This window comes from Mustela erminea, chromosome 10 (assembly GCF_009829155.1).
Source record: "Mustela erminea isolate mMusErm1 chromosome 10, mMusErm1.Pri, whole genome shotgun sequence".
NCBI lineage: Eukaryota > Metazoa > Chordata > Mammalia > Carnivora > Mustelidae > Mustela > Mustela erminea.
Window position 1 is genome coordinate 1,148,913 of NC_045623.1, and position 20,462 is coordinate 1,169,374.

Here is a 20,462-nt window from a genome sequence, read left to right on the forward strand (position 1 = left end):
TCATGATCCCAAGGTCCTGGGATTGAGCCCTGCATCGGGCTCTCTGCTCAGCAGGGAGCCTACTTCTCCCTCTCTCTCTGCCTGCCTGCCTCTCTGCCTACTTGTGATCTCTGTCTGTCAAATAAGTAAATAAAATATTTTTAAAAATAATAAAGTCTTTTTTTAAAAAGTATTGAATAAGAATGTTTAAGATTTTTAGAGATTTTATTTACATTTTTTGAGAGAGAGCACTTTTGCACACATGTGTGCACAAGCTGGGGAGGGGCAGAGGAAGAGCATCTCAAGCAGACGCCATGCTAATCCCAACACAGGGCTCCATCTCACAACCCTGAGATCATGACCTAAGCTGAAACCAAGAGTTGGATGCTTAACTGACTGAGTCACCCAGGCACCTCAGAATATTTAAGATTTTAATGTGTTAACTATACTTCAGTTAAAATAATAGTAAAGTGTGTCAAATGCATTTCAATTTTTTAAAATTTAAAGAATTTTAAAGAGGTGTCTGGGTGGCTCAGTCGGAAAGTGTCTACCTTCAGCTTAGGTCATGATCCTTTAGTCTTGGGATTGAGCCACACATTGGGCTCCTTGCTCGGTAGGGAGCCAGCTTCTCCCTCTCCCTCTGCTGCTTCCCTGCTTGTGCTTCCTCTTGCTCTCTCTCCTGCTTTTCTGTCAAATAAATAAGTAAAATCTTTAAAAAAAATTTTTTAAGTAGCATTTAAGGTTTCAGTCATATTAAAAGAAAAAAGATTTTAATCCTATTAGACACTGTAGAAAAAAATGTCTTGAACATCAGAAGACATTTGGAAAATAATTTTTTTTACTTTATTTTCAGATTTCTAGTTTGAGATATAAATTAACATTTTTATATGTCTGTGTCACTTTTTCTTTGTCTTCAGGGATCCATCTGTCTCTAAGTCTATAGAACGAATCTTCAAAATCTGGGAAGATAGAAATGTATACCCAGAAGAAATGATTATGGCATTGAGAGAAGCTTTGAGTAAGTGTGTTTTTTCTCCTAAAAGAAAAAAATTGAGTCCTTGAGTCTTTAAAATTAGAGATATTTTATAGATCTGGTCCTCTTGCTTAATAATGAAAAATAAAGTCCTGAATTGAGTCCTATTTATTTAAAATTAAATACTTTTAAAAGTCTGGGTTAAAAATCTGAATTTTAAGGTTGTAAAAATCTGAATTAAAATTTAAATAGAATTGGTTTGGAGAGGGTTGGATTTTGTCATATTGACTAGAGAAAGTCAAGCATATTAAGTGATAATGGCTATCTGATTATTTTCCTGCCTTTGTGGGTTTTTTTTGTATGTTTAATAATTAACTGCCCTATCCTCTTACAGTTGGATAATTTTTTAATGGGGTTTCAGTTTCTACTAAATTATTTGATATTAAGCATATGTTGGGATTCTTTAGTCTTTATTTTGATTTAGATTTGCAGTTAGTTGTGTACCTGTTTTTTAAAAGTTATTTATTTCTTATGTATTAGATGCATGCAGTTGAGTCATTAAATGAAAGTTGGTGATGATATCTGATACCATGACCATTATTTGACTAGAAATTTGCTTTAAAAACAGCATCTTCTAAGAAGCCGTTAAATTCTTCATTTGAATGTATTAACTGGTATTTTTAAGCTTCTTTCCTTGTTCTTAAAATCGATAATTTTATTGATTATCGAAATCATGTTTATTTGACAGCTTCTTAGATCTGGTGGGTGTTTTTATTTTTTTATAAAAATGAAAGAGAAAGAGAGAAAGAAACAACACACAGTCTCGGATTGCCTTTTTTCAATGCTACAACTTTGACACTGAAGTGGACAGACAGAACAGCTTCCCATAATGCCAGATTGCAAAAACTGAAATGTTTTCCAGGTACCACTTTCAAAACTCAGAAGCAGCTGAAAGAAAATCTGAACAAACAACCGAATAAGCAGTGGAAGAAATCACAAAGTAAGGAACAAAATCTCAACTAATATAAAATTACCTCCTGTTTTTGGAGCAGAAGAAAATGTAGACCATTTGACATCGTACCTGGCATAAACCTTGGGGAAGCCTGTGTTTTCCAGGCCTGGGAGTCACCCAGTGACTTAAACTAAACAAGCCATCCTGGAGTTACTTCTTTAAAAAAACAAAAACAAAACCAAACAAAAAAACCCTACTTTTAAACAAAGGAAATGCAGAAAAAGGGTTTAAATGAGTGAAGATTCAAGAGTAGTTGGGGGAGTGAAAGAAGAAAAAAAAATGCTTGATAGTGCCCAGGCTAACTCTTAGGTTGAAAGATATAAGAAATCAGAGGCAGCTGACATTAAACAACAGAGCTGAAGAGGAGACTAGGCATTAAGAAGCATTTCTTTGGGAGCCATGAAATACTTCGATTTGGGGATGCACTCTGCCAGATTAGACATGGGCCTCAAATCCTGGCCAGAAGCTCATTCTCTTAACAGGAGCTCCTTTAATGTTTATCATGTTTACCCAGCATGAGATCAAGGGAGTGGTATACTGCATGTGATAGGCTGCTATGGGCCAAACTCAGGAATGTTGAGAAAGACTTGAAGGTGTGGAGGGAACAAGGTAGAAGACAGTAAGAATTGGGAGGTAAAACAAGATACTTGGGATGGTTTTACTCCAGCAAGCGTGTGATATCCATCATGATTAAGGGAGTCCTCTGACATCCTTTTGGTCATAAGTTGCTTGCGTAGGAACAGCAAGAGTCATCATTTCAGCCAAAGTTGAACCACAGTGGTAATGTACTTAGAACTTTTCCTCCCTCTTTTTGCTGTGAATTGAGTCAGCAGAAAAAGAAATCCAGAGCTAAATCGTAGGAATAGAGTTGATGTTTATCAGTAATTTTCTTCAGCCAGTGCTCAGGATTAATTGGATGTCCTACTTCTGAACACTCTTAATTTGAGGTATTGAGATCCTCTTAAACTCAGACAAAAAAGGTACTCCATGTATCTCAGTATCTCCAAATCAGTAATTCTAGGACTTTATGACTTAAAGGGTCTGTTGGAGGTAAGTAGGTTAGACCTATCTAAATAGTATATTTTTATATTGGCCACACTTGGGAGTGTTTAAATTTCATATTCCAGGAATATTTGTTCTAAGAATTATATTATTCTTTAAATGTGCATATTTGACATATGTTCAAAGTGTAAACCCTTAACTATAATGCTGAAAAATTGCCTGAATGTTAATTGACTTTTTGTGTCTCTGTTCTTAATGACCTTTTGTTTAATTCAACAGCATCCACGAATCCAAAAGCTGCTCTCAAGTCTAAGATAGTTGCAGAATTTCGAGTAAGTTCTAGATAGAATAAGTTTAATATGCCAAAGCTTTATTCACCCCTTTTGCTACAGTTCTCCGTATATAGTCCAGTAAGATTTATTTTTATTATTTTTTATTTTAAGATTTTATTTATTTTTATTTTTATTTTATTTTTATTTATTTATTTATTTATTTATTTTTTATTCAGTTGTATATAAATTATATTTTGAACAAATTTAAACGGTTCTAAAAGAATCCAGGTTGGGATCAGATTACTTGGAGTTTTATATGTTCCCCTAATGGAAGAATTAACCTTCTTCCAGAATATCTACTACCAGCCAAGTTCCGTATTGAAACCTACCCCCCAACAAGGGGTTCATTCTACTGTGAAGCTCTACTAAATTAGAATTTGCTTCCTGTTAACGTAATAAGATTATATTCATCTAATTAAAATTTAAAGAATAAGTGGACCTTTGTCTTAGTCCTAACCTATATGTTTAATTAGCTTTGACTAAATAAAGAAAGGACATTTAAAGTATGTAACTAAAAGTACAGTTTTGGCATAAAAATTGATAGTTATATCCCCGATTATAAAGAATTGCAAAGGGTTTCTTTCTTATTAGTGTTATTAGATTTTAGACATGTTTTATGTTAATGGGGGAAGGGAGAGTAAGTGAATGATTTCATAAATAAAATGTGACTCTGGTCTGTGTTCAGTCTCAGGCCCTCATTGAAGAGCTATTGCTGTACAAGCGCTCAGAAGATCAGATAGAATTGAAGGAAAAACAGCTGTCAACCATGAGGGTGGATGTGTGCAGCACAGAAACTCTGAAATGTTTAAAAGGTAATACTTCTTTTTAAATAGAGTAACTCTGGGGCGCCTGGGTGGCTCAGTGGGTTAAGCCGCTGCCTTCGGCTCAGGTCATGATCTCGGGGTCCTGGGATCGAGTCCCGCATCGGGCTCTCTGCTCAGCAGGGAGCCTGCTTCCTCCTCTCTCTCTGCCTGCCTCTGCCTACTTGTGATCTCTGTCAAATAAATAAATAAAATCTTTAAAAAAATAAATAAATAAATAAATAAATAAATAAAAATAGAGTAACTCAGATTTTCTTCCCAGGTCCGTCATTTTTAAGTCATCAGACTGGCTTCATGAAGAGAACCTTAGGTTTTATTTATATTTATTTATTTATTTTTAAATATTTTATTTATGTATTTGACAGAGAGAGAGTGAGAGACAGCAAGAGACGGAATACAAAAAAAAAAAGAGAGAGAGAGAGAGACGGAATACAAACAGGGGCATTGGGAGAGGGAGAAGCAGGCTTCCCACCAAGCAGGGACACTGACATGGGGCCTGATCTCAAGACCCTGGGATCACGACCTGAGCTGAAGGCAGACGCTTAATGACTGAACCACCCAGGCACCCCATGAGATTTATATGCATGAAATCACCACTTGGAAGACCAGAAGTGCCACAACTGCTTTCTAAAACCTAAGGTTCTCTGGGGCGCTTTTGGCTCAGGTCATGATCCCAGGGTGCTGAGATCAAGCCCCACATGGGGCTCCCTGCTTGGTGGGAAGCCTGCTTCTCCCTCTCCCACTCCCCCTGCTTGTGTTCCCTCTCTCGCTGTGTCTGTCTGTCTCTCTGTCAAGTAAATAAATAAAATCTTAGAAAAAAAGTTTCGTAAGTAAATTCTTGTCTTTCACATTGCATATCTTAAACTTACACAGTGTTATATGTTGATTGTATCTCAATGAAGGAGGAAAAAAAATAATTAAAAAATCTAAAATGTAATTAAAACAAATTCTGTCCTTTTCCTCATTTCTAGTGCTTTCTTGATATATTGGGATATATATAGACAATGTATTTCACATGTGTGATAATGTGGTTTGGGTATGTTCTTTAATAAGGTCACTGTAATGCCCCATAAAATCTAGTTAGTTGCTCTCTTTTCCTTAGATTATAAATTAAAAATAATAATTATGTTAATAAATTGTTAGAATGTAAATCTCATAAAGGTAGAAATTATCCTTATTTGTTTATTGTTGTATCCTAGCACCTAGAGCAATGCCTGCTACACATAATAGGCATTTGATAAATATTTTTGAAATCATGAATAAATGGCAATCAGCTATTCATTTGGGCACCTGCTTTGTTCTTGCACTGTACTTTAAATTTAACCATTGTTACCTAATTTAATCCTCACAACAACCCAGCTTATTAAAAACCTGCATTTTGGGGCGTCTGTGTGGCTCAGTGGGTTAAAGCCTCTGCCTTCAGCTCGGGTCATGATCTCAGGGTCCTGGGATCAAACCCTGCATCGGGCTCTCTGCTCAGCAGAGAGCCTGCTTTCCCCTCTCTCTCTGCTTGCCTCTCTGCCTACTTGTGATCTCTGTCAAATAAATAAATAGAATCTTTAAAAAAAAATTAAAATAAAAAAAATTAAAACCTGCATTTTGTACATGAGAAATTGAGACTTCATAAGGAGATGAGTAGCTTACCAAGCAAGTTACACAGCTGATAAAAATTTTAGCAAAGCCAAAATTTGTACCCATATCTGAAGCTGTATTCCAGTAGTCACTGGGAAAGATGTATACTTAGAAGAGTAAGTAACAGGATGCCTGGGTGGCTCAGTTGGCTGGACGACTGCCTTCAGCTCAGGTCATGATCCCAGAGTCCCGGGATCGAGTCCCGCATCAGGCTCCCAGCTCCACGGGCAGTCTGCTTCTCCCTCTGACCTTCTCCTCACTCATGCTCTCTCTCACTGTCTCTCTCTCAAGTAAATAAATAAAATCTTTAAAAAAAAAAAAAAAAAAGAAGAGTAAGTAACAGTTTGTAACATCACAGTTGCTGAAGAAAAAATTCATGGTTTGTACTCTTATCAGGGATCTTCTTCAGATAAGAAAGAAGAATTTTTCATATGATACATACAGAGGTCAATTTACTTTTCTGAACCTCCATTTTCTGACATTCTGTAGTGAATGAATCTAAGTGAACAAAATTGAGCCTCATCATGTTACTTCTAATTAGCAGCTCAGCATCCAGTTTGTGAAGAGAAGCAATCAACAGAGTTTCTTTTAGTTGAACTTTCTTTTGTTTACTTTAATTATAGGTGTCCTCATGATACACTCTTCACTACATTCTAGTACATTCACATGAATCTGTTTTGTGGATTTTGTGACTTGGGAGACTCTCCTTTAAGGTGATACTGAGACTAAGGCAGCAAGAACAGTTTCACAGATTATGTAAAAGGGGTTTTCCTCAAAAGATTGAATTTTTTATATTTTCTGTTTTATCCTAAAATGAGTACTTCTGTTATTTTAGATAAGACAGGTGGAAAGAAGTTCTCCAAAGAATTTGAAGAGGCAAGTTCCAAACTGGAGGAATTTGTGAATGGATTAGATAAGCAGGTGAAAAATGGGCCCTCACTAACAGAAGCACTGGAAAATGCTGGAATTTTCTATGAAGCACAGTACAAAGAAGTGAAAGTGGTGGCCAATGTAAGTAATAATTAAAGCTGTCTTATATTGATTGCTTACTGTAAATCAGTGATTGTTTATATGAGTTCTCTAACCCTATGAGGGTAAACATTATTATCTCCAGTGCATGGATGAAGAAATTAGTTTTGAAGAAGGTCAGTAGCCTTGTATAAGTTAATAGAGCCAGCAAGTGGAGGAGTCTAAATTAAGACCTGGCTTTTTTTGACACTAAAGCTCACAGATAATCCTGACCATTAAGCTTCACTAAAGCTTTATGTCTTAGCATTTCAAAGGGCATGTGCCTAGTTACTGTTACAGGATTTAAAAATTGGGCAGAAGTGGGCGCCTGGGTGGCTCAGTGGGTTAAGCCGCTGCCTTCGGCTCAGGTCATGATCTCAGGGTCCTGGGATCGAGTCCCACATCGGGCTCTCTGCTCGGCGGGGAGCCTGCTTCCTCCTCTCTCTCTATCTCTGCCTCCCTCTCTGCCTACTTGTGATCTCCTCTGTCAAATAAATAAATTTAAAAAAAAAAAAATTGGGCAGAAGTATACATACTTTATTATTTTACCAGAAAACTAGATGGAAACATTCTGTTATGAAAATTCTATTCCTAGTGGCCTCTGAAAGAAACTGCCTGTGTTATACTGAAGTTTTTATATTTTTATTTATTTGTTTATTTTTATAGAGGAGAAACTGGGTTGGGGGGCAGGGGAAGAAGGAGAGAGAGAGAGAGAAAATCTTAAGCAGGACACTTATGTGACTGAGCTGCCCAGGTGCCTTGAAAATTTTTTTTTTTAATAGCTTTAATCTCTGTGTATAGTCATAAAAGTAGATGACAGTAGATTCTACCAGTCCCACTTCCTAGACGCAATCCCTTTTAACTCATTCTTTTTTTTTTTTTTTTTTTTTTTTTGGCTTTTGCCTTCCATGTTTTCTGAATAATATGCTTATATTGTTCCTTCTTCTTCTTCCTTTTTTTTTTAAGATTTTACTTATTTATTTGACAGAGATCACAAGTAGGCAGAGGGAGAGGAAGAGAAGCAGGCTCCCTGCTGAGCAGAGAGCCCAATGCAGGGCTTGATCCCAGGACCCTGAGATCATGACCTGAGCCGAAGGCAGCAGCTTAACCCACCGAGCCACCTAGGCGCCCATATTGTTCCTTCTTGATTTATCCTATTTAAAAAAAATCTACTAACTTCTTGGTATGACATATGAGGATTTAACTTATACTCCACTCCCTTTCTCATTCTTCCAAAGCATTATTTAACTGTTTTAAATCTGTTGATCATCTTCATACATGGTAGTACTGTATTCAATATTTTTTGACCACTAACTCTAGACTCTTCACTATGTAGAATGAGGTTATTAATATCCCTCTCCTTTCCCATTAGTTCTCATTTATCCCTTCAGTTTCCCATCTTCAGTAAACTGTACTTTCACTTTGTCAAGGTGGAGAATATTTATATTCTACTCTGTAATCAATTAAATGTTACTTCCTTGCTCTAAAAGTTGAAAGTTAATAAACAAAGATTATAGTAAAGCTCTGTAAACATTGTTCACCATGTGATCCTAGTAGGTATGGTAATATTAGAGACTTTTTGTTTTTTTCCTAAAATTTTTTTGGATTGTTTGCTTTCTCATAGCCTTTTTTTTTTTTTTTTTTTTTTTTTTTACTTTGTAAATTCTCTATCATGTCGAATATCTGAAATCACATTTTCCCCAGAAACCTCCCGAGCTGAACTTTCAATCTCCTGCCCCAGTTTGAAATGTCTGGATCTCATTCTAGGACTACCTTTTACTGATACTCTGAATTGAGCACTCTGTTTTACAGATTTCTTTATCTTCTTTTTTTGGTTTTCTCTCATGTTTTGGTGGAATATATCCTTGGTTAATTTCCAAAAATAGGGGGCTTATGAGAGGTGAATTTTCTGAGTCCTTAGATCTCAAAATATCTTTATACTGTTTTCACATTTACTTTCATAGTTTGTCTTGTTGAAAATCATTTTCCCTTACAGCTTAAAAGGCAATACTTCTTGTCTTTAGTGTTTTTGAGATGAAGTCTTTGCAAGATCATTTGTAGGAACTTTTTTTTTTCTGCCTGGGAGCCTTTATAGACTTCATCCATAATGTCCTGTAATTTTTACAGTGATGTATCAACAGATGAGGTTTTATTTTTCATTCCTTATGGGTTACTTGGAGGGCTCTTTCAGTCTAAAGATTGGTGTTCTTCAGTTGTGGAATAATTTCTTCCTCTCCTATTTTCTCATATTTTCTCAATCTTGATCTTTTTGTTCTGCTTTCTGAAAGATCTTGAGGTTTTTTTCCTCTCTAGTTTTCTTGGTCTTTCTCTTATGAAAAGGCTTTCATCAAAAATCAGTTGGTATCTCTGTCCATTCATATTTAGGAATGAGGTATGAAAAAATTGAGACATTCCTGGTACGTAGATAGGGATTATTTACTCTCAGGTTTGGTAAAGTCTATGTAGGTGAGGAACTGGCTGTTCAGGGCAGGAGGAGCGCTAAGTGTTAGAAGGCTGGAGTCTTTTCCAAAATATTTTAACTTTTTAGAGAAGTCATATTTTTTTGCCCAAGGAATAGTACCTTAGCTACCAAGTATGGAGATTGCAAGGCAGGTGGTGTTGAGTGTTTGCTAGTCACACTTTTAATTAATTATATTGATTTTAAACCCTCTGCTCACTCTTCTACCCTTCTGTAGTCATCATGCCCTAGATGAAAACTGCTCAGGGATTCTGCAAGTCAGATCAGCGATCAACTCCTTTCCAAGATACTTCTCCCCTTCTGCATAGCCCTAACCTCATTTTTTTCCCCACTGCCTTATCCCTTTTTTTTTTTTTTTTTTTTTTTTTTTTTTTAAAGATTTTATTTATTGGGCGCCTGGGTGGCTCAGTGGGTTAAGCCGCTGCCTTCAGCTCAGGTCATGATCTCAGAGTCCTGGGATCGAGTCCCGCATCGGGCTCTCTGCTCAGCGGAGAGCCTGCTTCCCTCTCTCTCTCTCTCTGGCTGCCTCTCCGTCTACTTGTGATTTCTCTCTGTCAAATTAATAAATAAAATCTTTAAAAAAAAAAAAAAAAGATTTTATTTATTTATTTGACAGAGAGAGATCACAAGTAGGCAGAGAGAGAGAGGAGGAAGCAGGCTCCCTGCTGAGCAGAGAGCCTGATGCGGGACTCAATCCCAGGACCCTGAGATCATGACCTGAGCGGAAGGCAGTGGCTTAACCCACTGAGCCACCCAGGGGCCCTGCCTTATCCCTTCTTTAGTACTCTTTTATTCTTTTTTTGTCTTCTAAATTTTGTAGAAATGTTTTTTCCAGGTATACTTCTGGTTAATTGTTTATACCTTTGTTTGTTTGTTGTTGTTGTTAACTATTCACTTTATAGGAGTCCCAGGAGGGAGAGACAGTGAATAGGAGTGGTCGGCTCACCATTTTGACCCAAAGGACCATTTAATAATTTTTTAATACTGACCTGTGATCTTATGTAAGAAATCATTTAGTCTACTTTAGAGGATCTTCAACAAATGGCTGGGAGAGGTTTATTCAGCAAGCATTTGTTGAGTACACATAATTGAAGTTCCATATGATGCGTGCTATAAAAGAGGATGCTATGTGAATGGATTGAATAGGTGCTTTAATTAATTTTGGAGTGGGGATGGAAGGTACAGAGAAAAATCTCTCAAAGGACCTAAACTCTGAAATTGCAGTAATTAGCTAAATGAAAAGCCCATATTCTCTGAAGAGCATAGTTGAAAGCATGCAAACATGAGTATGGCAAAATTGGTGGACCTGAAAATAATTTCTCATTGCTGGGCATGTATGTGGAAGGTGGTAGATAGAACTGGAGTGTTACTTAGGAACAAGGAGCTGGAAGGTGTGTGTTCGCTAGAATTGGTCTTGGAATTTTACCCTGAAAGCAGTGGGAAGCAGTTGTAGGATTTTAATTTTGCTAATGATATGATCAGGTTTGCATTTTAGAATCAGGGGAACAGGATGGAGAATGGGTGGGTGGCTTAGTCAGCTAAGGGTCCGCTTTCAGCCCAGGTATGATCCCAGGGTCCTAGGATTAAGTCCTGTATCAGGCTTCCTGCTCAGTGGGGAGCCTGGTTCTCCCTCTCCCTCTGCCTGGGACTCTCTCCTCCTGCTTGTGTGCTCGCTCGCTCTCTGTCTCTCTGTGTCAAATAACTAAATAAAATCTTAAAAAAATTTTTTTTCTTTTATTACCTAAAAAGTGTCAATCTGTCTGGCTTCCCTTATAATGAGAAGTTAACTGTGCCTAGATGTATTCTTTGTAGTTACCCTGCTTGGGGGTTCACTGAGCGTTTTGGATCTATGGTCTGGTATCTTTAATTAATTTTGGGAAATATTTACCATTATCTTTTAAAATATTTCTTCTCTTCCATTCTCTCTCTTCTCCTTTGAGGATTTTAGTTACATATCCCATGTGGTCTTAGATTTCTGCTGTTTTATTCATTCTTTTTTCCCTTTGGACTAGTTTTTGGCTAATTTATACTTACCAATCTTCAAGTTCAAATAATTCTTTCTTCTGCTGAGCTGGTGTGCTTCTCTGTCTTTGGTTTTCGGTACTTACACAGCGATGTGTCTAATCTTCTTCATATCTGGTTTGGGGTTTGTAGAACTTTTTGAATCAATGATGTATTAGTTTACTGGGGCTGCTGTAACAAAGTTTCTCAGACTGGGTGGTTTAAACATTAATTTGTTGTCTCCCTCATAATTCTAGAAGCCAGAAGTCTGAGATCAAATTGATAGCATGGTTGACTTTTTTAAAGATTTTATTTATTTGAGAAAGAGAGAGAGGACATGCATGAGTTGGGGGAGGGGCAGAGGGAGAGGGACAAGCAGATTTCCTGCTGAGCTAGGAGCTCAATGTGGGGCTCAGTCCCAGGACCTCAAGACTATGACTGAGCTGAAGTCAGATACCTAACTGACTGAGCCTCCCAGGCATCCCTGCATGCTTTATTCTTTCTGAGGGTTGTGAGGGAAGGTTCTGTTTCTAGCTTCATAGTTTGACTTGTGGTGGCCATTTTCAATATCTCCACACTGTCTTTTCTCTGTGTGTGTCTGTGTCCAGATTTCCCCTTTTTCTAAGGATACCAGTCATTTTGGCCCAGGGCCCACCCTAATGACCTCATTTTAACTTGATTACCTCTGTAAAACCTTGTCACATTCTGAGGTATATAGGGTTAGGACTTGGACCTATGACTCCGCAGGGTCACACCCCATAACAAATTGCTTGATGTTTTTCACAAATTTTGGAAATTTTTCAACTGTTACCTGTTTGGGTTTTATTTCTTTTCCATTCTCTCTCCTCTCCTGGAACTCTATAAAATCTATCAGATCTCATCACTAAGTTCCTTTTTATGTTCGTTTTTGTATTTTTCATCCTTTTTTCTCTCAGTGCTTCCTTCTAGATATTTTCTATTAACCATTCTTCTAATTCATTAATTCTCTCTTCTGCTGAACCTTATCTGTTGTTAAACCCACCAATTTAATTTGCTTATTTTTCAGTTCTAGAATCACTATTTGATTTTTTTTCCCCTCCCTTCCCCTGATTTCTTTTTACAAAGAATTTGATTTTCTGGTAAAAGTCTGTTGATCTTTTTTCCTCATCTTTTCCTGTCTTTTAGCTTTTCATTCTTTTTAAAATTTTGACACAATCTTAAACACCATAAGTACATTATGAAGACATTTTTTTTCCTGAATCATTTGAAAATAAATTGGTGATGTCCTATAACCCCCAGATATTTTCATATGTGTTTTTCTGCCAGACTATTATATTCTCCTTCACAACCATAAAGTATAGCCATTTAATAAAAAAATAATTCATACATTTATGTACTATTATTATATATAATACTTAAACCTTATTCCGATTGACCAGTTTCTATAGCAGAAGATTCTGTCTGGAATAACAGGTTTTATTTATTGCATTTCTCTTGATTTTCCTTGGATCTAAAACAGTTCCTCAGTCTTTTTCTTGATTTTCATGTTTTAAATATGTTTAAAGATTATAAGTCAAAATATTTTGTTCAGTGTCCCCCAGTTTGGATTTATGTGATGATTTTTGTGATCAGATTTAGGTTATGTGTCTTTAGTAAGGTTATCACAGAATTGATTGTATTCTTCTCTTTCCATTTTTTTATTTATCACACAAGTTTGATGTCTTCCACTACCTGTTCTATTCCTTTTGATATCTTATAGATGTAGTATCTTCCAGCCTTGTCCATTGAAAAGTTTTCACTTGGTAATTACTATGGATTGAATTGTGTATCCCAAAAAGATGTTGGAGTCCCAATTCCTGGTACACATGAATGTGGCCTTACTTGGAAATAGGGTCTTTGCAGATGTAATCAGATTAAGCTGAGGTCATTAGGGTGAGCCTTATACAATATAACTTATGTCATTATAAGAAGAGGGAAATTTGGATACAGACAGACACACAGGGAGAACATCATGTGACAACCAAAACAGATATTTTATTGGTGTGGCTACAAGCCAAGGAACACAAAGGGTTGATGGCTACCACCAAAGTGAGGAAAAGGCAAAGAAGGATAGGCTCTGCTGACACCTTGATTTTAGACTTCTAGCCACCACAATTAGGAGATAATACATTTCTGTTGTTTTAAGCCTCCCAAGTTGTGGTACTTTATTACCACAACCCTAAGAAGGTAATAGAGTAATTAGTAAGTGTTTTGCGGGGAGGTTTTTTGAAACATTGTGAATAACTTATTTATCATAAAACTTTCAATTTATTCATTTATTTAAATAAGTATAGACCCATAGAGTCTTTTTATTCTATGTTTTAATTAATTACTACCAGTAATTATTGTGATGCTCAAATTGTCCCAGATTTGGCAAGTGGGATTTCTTTTCAGGCTGCTTTTTGTGTTCTTTTACAAATCCCTATCATTTTCAGAGCATTTTGTTACTTCTGGAATAAGGTGTTCCATCTCATCTTGCACTGTTCTGCCTGGCCCTTGAGTCAGTCATTTCTCCAAGTAGCTTGAGTTCCTTTTAGTGAAAAATCATTTAGAAACCATCTGAATGGGACACCTGGGTGGCTAAGTCAATTAAATGTCTACCTTTGGCTCAGGTCATGATCTCAGGGTCCTGGGATAAAGCCCCACACCAGGCTCCCTGCTCAGTGGGAAGCCCTGCTTCTCCTTCTGCCTCTTCCCCATTTGTGCTCTCTCTTGCTGTCTCTCTCTCTCTCTCTCTCTATCAAAGAAATAAAGTTTTAAAAAGAAAAAAAAAGAAACCATCTGAGTATGAGGTATACTCATTGATGTCGGGATATCACAGCTGCTAAACCATATCAGTGTACAGAGCTAGGAAATAGATGTATGTTTACATACTTATCCTGTCTGTACACACACATACATCTATATTAATTTCTTTTTTTTTAAAGATTTTATTTATTTGTTTTATTTATTTATTTATCATGACCTGAGTCGAAGGCAAAGGCTTAACCCATTGAACCCCTCAGGCGCCCCATATTAATTTCTTTATCTGTCTGTATGTTCTCTCCAATCCTAATCCAACACCACAGTATTCATTCTAGTTTTCTCCGTTTTCCTTTTTGTAATTGCTTTTTTTAACAGTGCAAAACCTTGTCCCCCTTATTTTCAATGCAGTCACTTACTTGATCAGTCCCTGTGTGGAGGGGAACCTGGGTGGATTAGTCGGTTAAGCATCTGCCTTCGGCTCAGGTCATGATCTCAGGGTTCTGGGATCAAGCCCTGCATTGGGCTCCCTCCTCAGTAGGGAGTGTGCTTCTCCCTCTCCCTCCATCCCTCCCCTCTGCTCATGCTCCCATACTCTCTCTCTCTCTCAAATAAATAAATAAAATATTTAAAAAAAAAAAAAAGATCCTCTGTGTAGGCAGATAACCATCACATCCATCCCTCCTTTCCCACCTCTGGGCTTTCTCGTATCTCACTTCAGCATCCCATGCAATGCCTTCCTCATATTTTCCTCAACCCATTTTGGCTCTGTCATCTTACTCTAGGATACCAAGTCTTTATTTTTAGCTTCATCTAATGGATATTATACCAAAGTGTTTGTGAAGGGATTTTTCTCTATTTTCTTGAACATGTGAAACATAACTGTTTGGGTTTTGTCAGACCATTCCAATACTGGCTTCACTTGTTATAAGTCTGTTTCTAACAAATTTTTTTTTTTTTTAGATTCTATTTATTTATTTGACAGAGAGAGAGATCACAAGTAGGCAGAGAGGCAGGCAAAGAGAGAGAGGGGAAGCAGGCTCCCCACTGAGCAGAGAGCCCGATGCGGAGCTTGATCCCAGGACCCTGAGATCATGACCTGAGCTGAAAACAGAGGCTTAACCCATTGAGCCACCCAGGTGCCCCTATAAGTCTGTTTCTAATGTCTTTTTTCTTTTAGGTCAGTTGGTCCTATTTCTTGGCATGCTGGCTAATTTTTGTACTGTCAACATTGTGTATGAAAGTGTTTATAGAGTCTCTGGATGATTTCTCTTCTTACAGACAGAATAAACCCTTTTCCTTGCTAGGGTTTGCAGATATTTTGAGAGCTGATCATGTTAATCAGAGGTTAAACTGAACTGACTTGGGCTGAATTGCTGTTTGGGCATGACTCTGTCTCCCTCTGGTTCTTCCCAGCTTCCAGGGCATAGAGTTTTCCCCCTGAGAGGCTGGAGTGATCACTAGGGCCCTCTTCCCCCTGAATGATTTGAAGTCTAATCCTTGTCTCCTTAACACGTAAGCCTGTGTTAAACTACTCTTTTCAGAAGCTTCCTGCTTGGCTTCTTAATTCCCTCTTCTTCAGAATTCAGGAAATATCTTGAAGAGCTAAAATAACATGTGGTTGAGCCTATTTCACCAGAATCTTGGCCTTTCGAATCTCTAATTCGGAATGTCTAATCCAGCAAGACTGTTAAAAAGCTGTGCTTTTTGTGTAGTAGTGGCCCTCTGCCTTGTTCTTTTACCTGAATTATCAAATTCTTACTTGGCTCTCCCAAGTCAGCAGAATCCTGAGAAAAAAGGCAACTGCAGAATGTCAGCTTAGCTTTCTTTCCTTATGGTTTCCCCCTGGTGTAGGACTTGCCTCTTAAGTTTCGGTTGCCTCAGCACTCCTACCACACTGAAACGTGTGCATGAGTGCGTGTGTGTTCAAGTATGTATGTGTATATATCTGGGTTTCCTAGTTGTTCTTGGTGGGAGCATTGTTCTACTGCAAGCTACTCAGGTATATCCAGAAGGAAAAGCTCAACTCTAGTATATTCTTTTCTGTCCCATTCCTTTTTTAAAATGTTTCTTGTTTGACCACCCAAACACCCAAAATGATTTTGCAATCTAATGATCCAAGACTCTTAACCAAAAGAAAAAAAACATACCGTTTTAAGGCATGAACATTAAGATCAGATCAATAGGATTTAAGCTGAGTGATGAAGGCTAGCATCAGCAATGGCATGTCATATTGATTATGTGTACCCTTGATGTGACATGATGATAATAGTGCTTTACATCCATGGTCTTCCTCCCAAACACCTTTAACCCCAGTCTGATCATGAGAAAAACATCAGGCAAATCTCAGATTTGAGGGACAGTCTATAAAATACCTGACTGGTACCATCAAAGTCATGAAAAACAAGGGAAATCTAACCACCTCACAAATAAGAGGGGCCTAAGAAGACATGACTGTTAAATGTACTGTGGTTGGGGTGCCTGGGTGGCTCAGTGTGTTAAAGCCTCTGCCTTTGGATCGGGTAATGACCCCGGGGTCCTGGGATCGAGCCCCACATCAGGCTCTCTGCTCAGCAGGGAGCCTGCTTCCCTTCCTCTCTCTCTCTGCCTGCCTCTCTGCCTACTTGTGATCTCTGCCTATCAAATAGATAAATAAAATCTTTTTTAAAATAAATAAATAAATAAATGTAGGGATGCCTGGGTGGCTCAGTTGGTTAAGCAGCTGCCTTCGGCTCAGGTCATGATCCCAGGGTCCTGGGATCGAGTCCCACATCGGGCTCCTTGCTCGGCAGGGAGCCTGCTTCTCCCTCTGCCTCTGCCTGCCTCTCTGTCTGCCTGTGCTCGCTCGCGCTCTCTCCCTCTGTCTCTGAAAAATAAATAAAATCTTTTAAAAAAAAAAAAATTTTTTTTTAAATAAATTAAAAAAATAAAAAATAAAATAAATAAATAAATAAATAAATAAATAAATAAATGTACTGTGGTTTTTCCCACATGGGATCCTGGAATAAAAAAAGGACATTAGATAAAAACTGAAGAAGTCTGCCTTAAGTATGTGGTCTTCGGTTAATAATAATTATCAAGATTTGCCATTAATTGTGACAAATGTATCATACTAATGTTTGAGGTTAATAAAAGGGATAATTGGGAACTCTCTGTATAATCTTCACAGTAATTTTTTATACCTAAAACTGTTCTAAAATCAAGTTTATTTCTTAAAGAAATCCATACTATTTGACTTCATATGCTAAACTTTATTTATGGATTTCGTTTTTATCTGTCTTCTTAGTCATTGTCATATCTCCAGTACCTAGAAGATTGACCAGCACATTTAAGTCCTCAGTAAATATTGGGTCAGTTAGATTGGTAGAAGAGAGCAAAAGAGGATTAAGTACAGATAACTTGGGCAACTGCATGGATGGTAATATTCATTTAGGGAGTATAAAAAGCAGAGATTGGAAACTGTTCCAGGCTTGATGGATGATTTTTTATTGTTGTTGTTTTGTACCAGGGATTATTTAATAATAATGAGGGAATCTTGTCAAAGTCAAAATGGTAACATCTTGTTCCTTTTCTCAGAGGAATAACTATTCTTTTCCTCTTTTAGGCATATAAAACCTTCGCTAATCGAGTGAACAATTTAAAGAAAAAGCTGGATCAATTGAAGTCAACCCTTCCTGATCCTGAAGAATCACCAGTCCCTTCCCCAAGCATGGATGCTCCTTCTCCAACTGGTTCTGAGTCTCCTTTTCAGGGAATGGGAGGTGAGGAATCCCAATCACCAGCCATGGAGAGTGAGAAATCTGCCACACCTGAGCCTGTGACAGATAATCGTGATGTAGAAGACATGGAACTCTCAGATGTGGAAGATGATGGGTCAAAAATCATTGGTATGTCTTTATGGGGTTAATAGGCAACTTGTTCCTTACCTATTTTGCTTTCCCACCAATGAATCTATCACAGGCTGGTATTAAAAGATAGCTTAATCCTTATAAGATTAGAACAGCAATGTATTATTATCCTGGTTCAGGATTTGGTAAGCCATACGGGCTAAGAATCATCCCTTAAGATTTGGTCCATTCAGCGAGGTAGCCACTAGCTACATGTGACTATTGAGCATTTGAAATGCGGCTTTTCCAACTTGAGAAGTGCTCTACTTAAAAAATACACGATGGGTTCTAGAAACTTAGTACCCACAAAACATAAAAATATCTCAATTATTTTTGTATTTATAACATATTGAAATAAAAATATTTGGGAAATAGTGAGATAAAATACATAATTTTATCCGTTTCTACTTTTTTGAATGTGGCCACTAGAAAATTTAAATTTATGCGTGTGGCTTAAGTTGCATTTCTATTGAACAGCGCTATTCTAGAGGGAGGGGCACTTACAGTGGAGTACCTTACATCTGTCACTCTTGACTTTCAAGATTCCAAAGCCACTTTGTTAACTATGCTTTCAAAATTAACCTGGCAGCCCCTGGCTGGCTCAGTGGGTAGAACATGTGGCTCTTCATCTCAGAGTCGGGAGTTTGTGTCCCACATTGGGTGTAGAAATTACATACATAGATAAATACATACATACACATGTACATACACAAATACACAAATTTAATGCATTGTTTCTGTGACACCCCCAGCTTTTAGAATTATTCTTCTTAGGCAGTTGGCCTTCTGTTGAATTTAATGCATTCTTCATACATATATGAAGTATATAGTACATAGCCTTTAAAGTATTAGAAGGAGTATATTGTAAAGCCCATTTATTGCAGTTTCATGTTAGTGTCTACAGTTGTACCCACCAGTTAGGCCAATTTTAGGAAGTCAAAGAAAAAATACAAGAAAGTATGTACAGAGTTTCTGTGTCTTAGAAAGCTTTCAGGTTAATGGAAAGGAAAGGACAGGGATAATTCATAACTATAAATAAATATCATGACTGAAAGAACATAAATATGTACCAAATAATGAAATTATCCCAGAAATGTACAAATTTAATACACAAATACTAAAAAAAATGCAAAGAAATCTTTGAAAAGACAAAAAATGAATTTGGGAAATTTATTTTAAGCAGGCATTGAAGGTCAGAAGGAACGTAAAGAGTACGACTTGCTTAAAAATCATAAAGTGAATGATTTTTCTCTAAAGCTTAGTGCTTTATACCCCCAGATCAGGAACTATTAGGACATGTTTCATACCGGAAGCAGAGTGTGGAAAGCAGTAATGCAGTATCACCTCTTTTCTTTAAACAGTAGAGGACAGGAAGGAAAAACCTGTGGAGAAGTCAACTGTATCTACTTCTATGTCCACAAAGCCAACAGAAAGTACCTCAAAGGCCTCTTCATGTACCCCAGTGCCTGTTACCATAACAGCAACCCCACCTCTTCCAAAGCCTGTGAATACTTCTCTTCTGTCCCCTTCTCCAACATTGGCTTTGCCAAACCTGGCTAATGTGGATCTGGCAAAGATCAGTTCTATCCTTAGCAGCCTAACATCAGTCATGAAGAATACTGGTAAGTAAGCCCTATAAGAGAATAAAAAGCTTATTTTCGTCTTTCTAATTGAGCCATCAGTATGGTTTTGTTTTTTTTTTTCTTAAATTAAAAGTAATTTTTTCCTTAAGATTTTATTTATTCATTTGACAGAGAGAGAGAGAGAGCACAAGCAGGGGCAGCAGCAGGCAGAGGGAGCAGCAGGCAGAGGAAGAGGGAGAAGCATGCTCCCCACTGAGGAGGGAGCCCGATTTGGGGCTCGATCCCAGAACCCTGGTATCACGACCTGAGCGAAAGGCAGACACTTAATGACTGAGCCACCCAGGTGCCCCTAAAAGTAATCTTTTAAATCAAAAAAACAAAAACAACAACAACAAAAACAGTACATGGTCATTATAGAAAAATTAGAAAATAAGAGAATAAAATAAGTATCTCCAGTCCTGCCACCCCAAAGGACACCACTTGTGTCTAACCTTAATATGTGTGTATTTGTGTGTTTGAGAGAATGTTTTGGTAGATTAAATATTTATAATAATTTTTCTTTCAGTAATTGAAGGATATTTATACTTTACTATATGTATAAAGGATTGATTTATCTAAGCCTTTATTACTAGGCATCTGGTATATTTCCAGTTTTTCACTATTATAAAGAACAATGAACAACTTTGATGCTAAACTGGATGCACAGCCCTTCCAAAATGATTGAGTATATAGGGCTTTTTTTTTTTCTCTTCATGGAAATTTAATGAAAATATACAAAAGTAGAGCATCTGCATGTATTCACCACTCATCCTCAACAGTAGAAACACATGGCCAGTCTTGTTTCTGCTGTGTCTTACCCAATCTTGATTGTTTTGAAGAAAATCCCAGTTATTTAATTTCTTTATAAAAACTTAAGTATATTTTTCTAAAAGATAAAACCAAATAAAATAAATATGTAGGTTTTTAGTCTTTTCATGTTAAAACTAAAATGAT

At 37.2% G+C, this 20,462-nt stretch overlaps 1 protein-coding gene across 3 annotated transcripts in view; it reads left to right on the forward strand.

The window, feature by feature from the left end:
* The window catches only part of RPRD2 (regulation of nuclear pre-mRNA domain containing 2), a 96,661-nt gene that overhangs the window by 64,027 nt on the left and 12,172 nt on the right, over window positions 1-20,462 (forward strand). For 2 of the 3 annotated variants that reach the window (XM_032361020.1, XM_032361021.1), the window contains exons 3-8: window positions 897-997; window positions 3,246-3,298; window positions 3,984-4,110; window positions 6,587-6,762; window positions 17,604-17,886; window positions 19,248-19,508. In XM_032361020.1, coding sequence (XP_032216911.1) covers window positions 897-997; window positions 3,246-3,298; window positions 3,984-4,110; window positions 6,587-6,762; window positions 17,604-17,886; window positions 19,248-19,508 — 1,001 coding nt within the window. Of the gene's footprint in view, window positions 1-896; window positions 998-1,874; window positions 1,953-3,245; window positions 3,299-3,983; window positions 4,111-6,586; window positions 6,763-17,603; window positions 17,887-19,247; window positions 19,509-20,462 lie in introns of all 3 variants that reach the window. The other variant, XM_032361019.1, reaches the window with a different exon arrangement.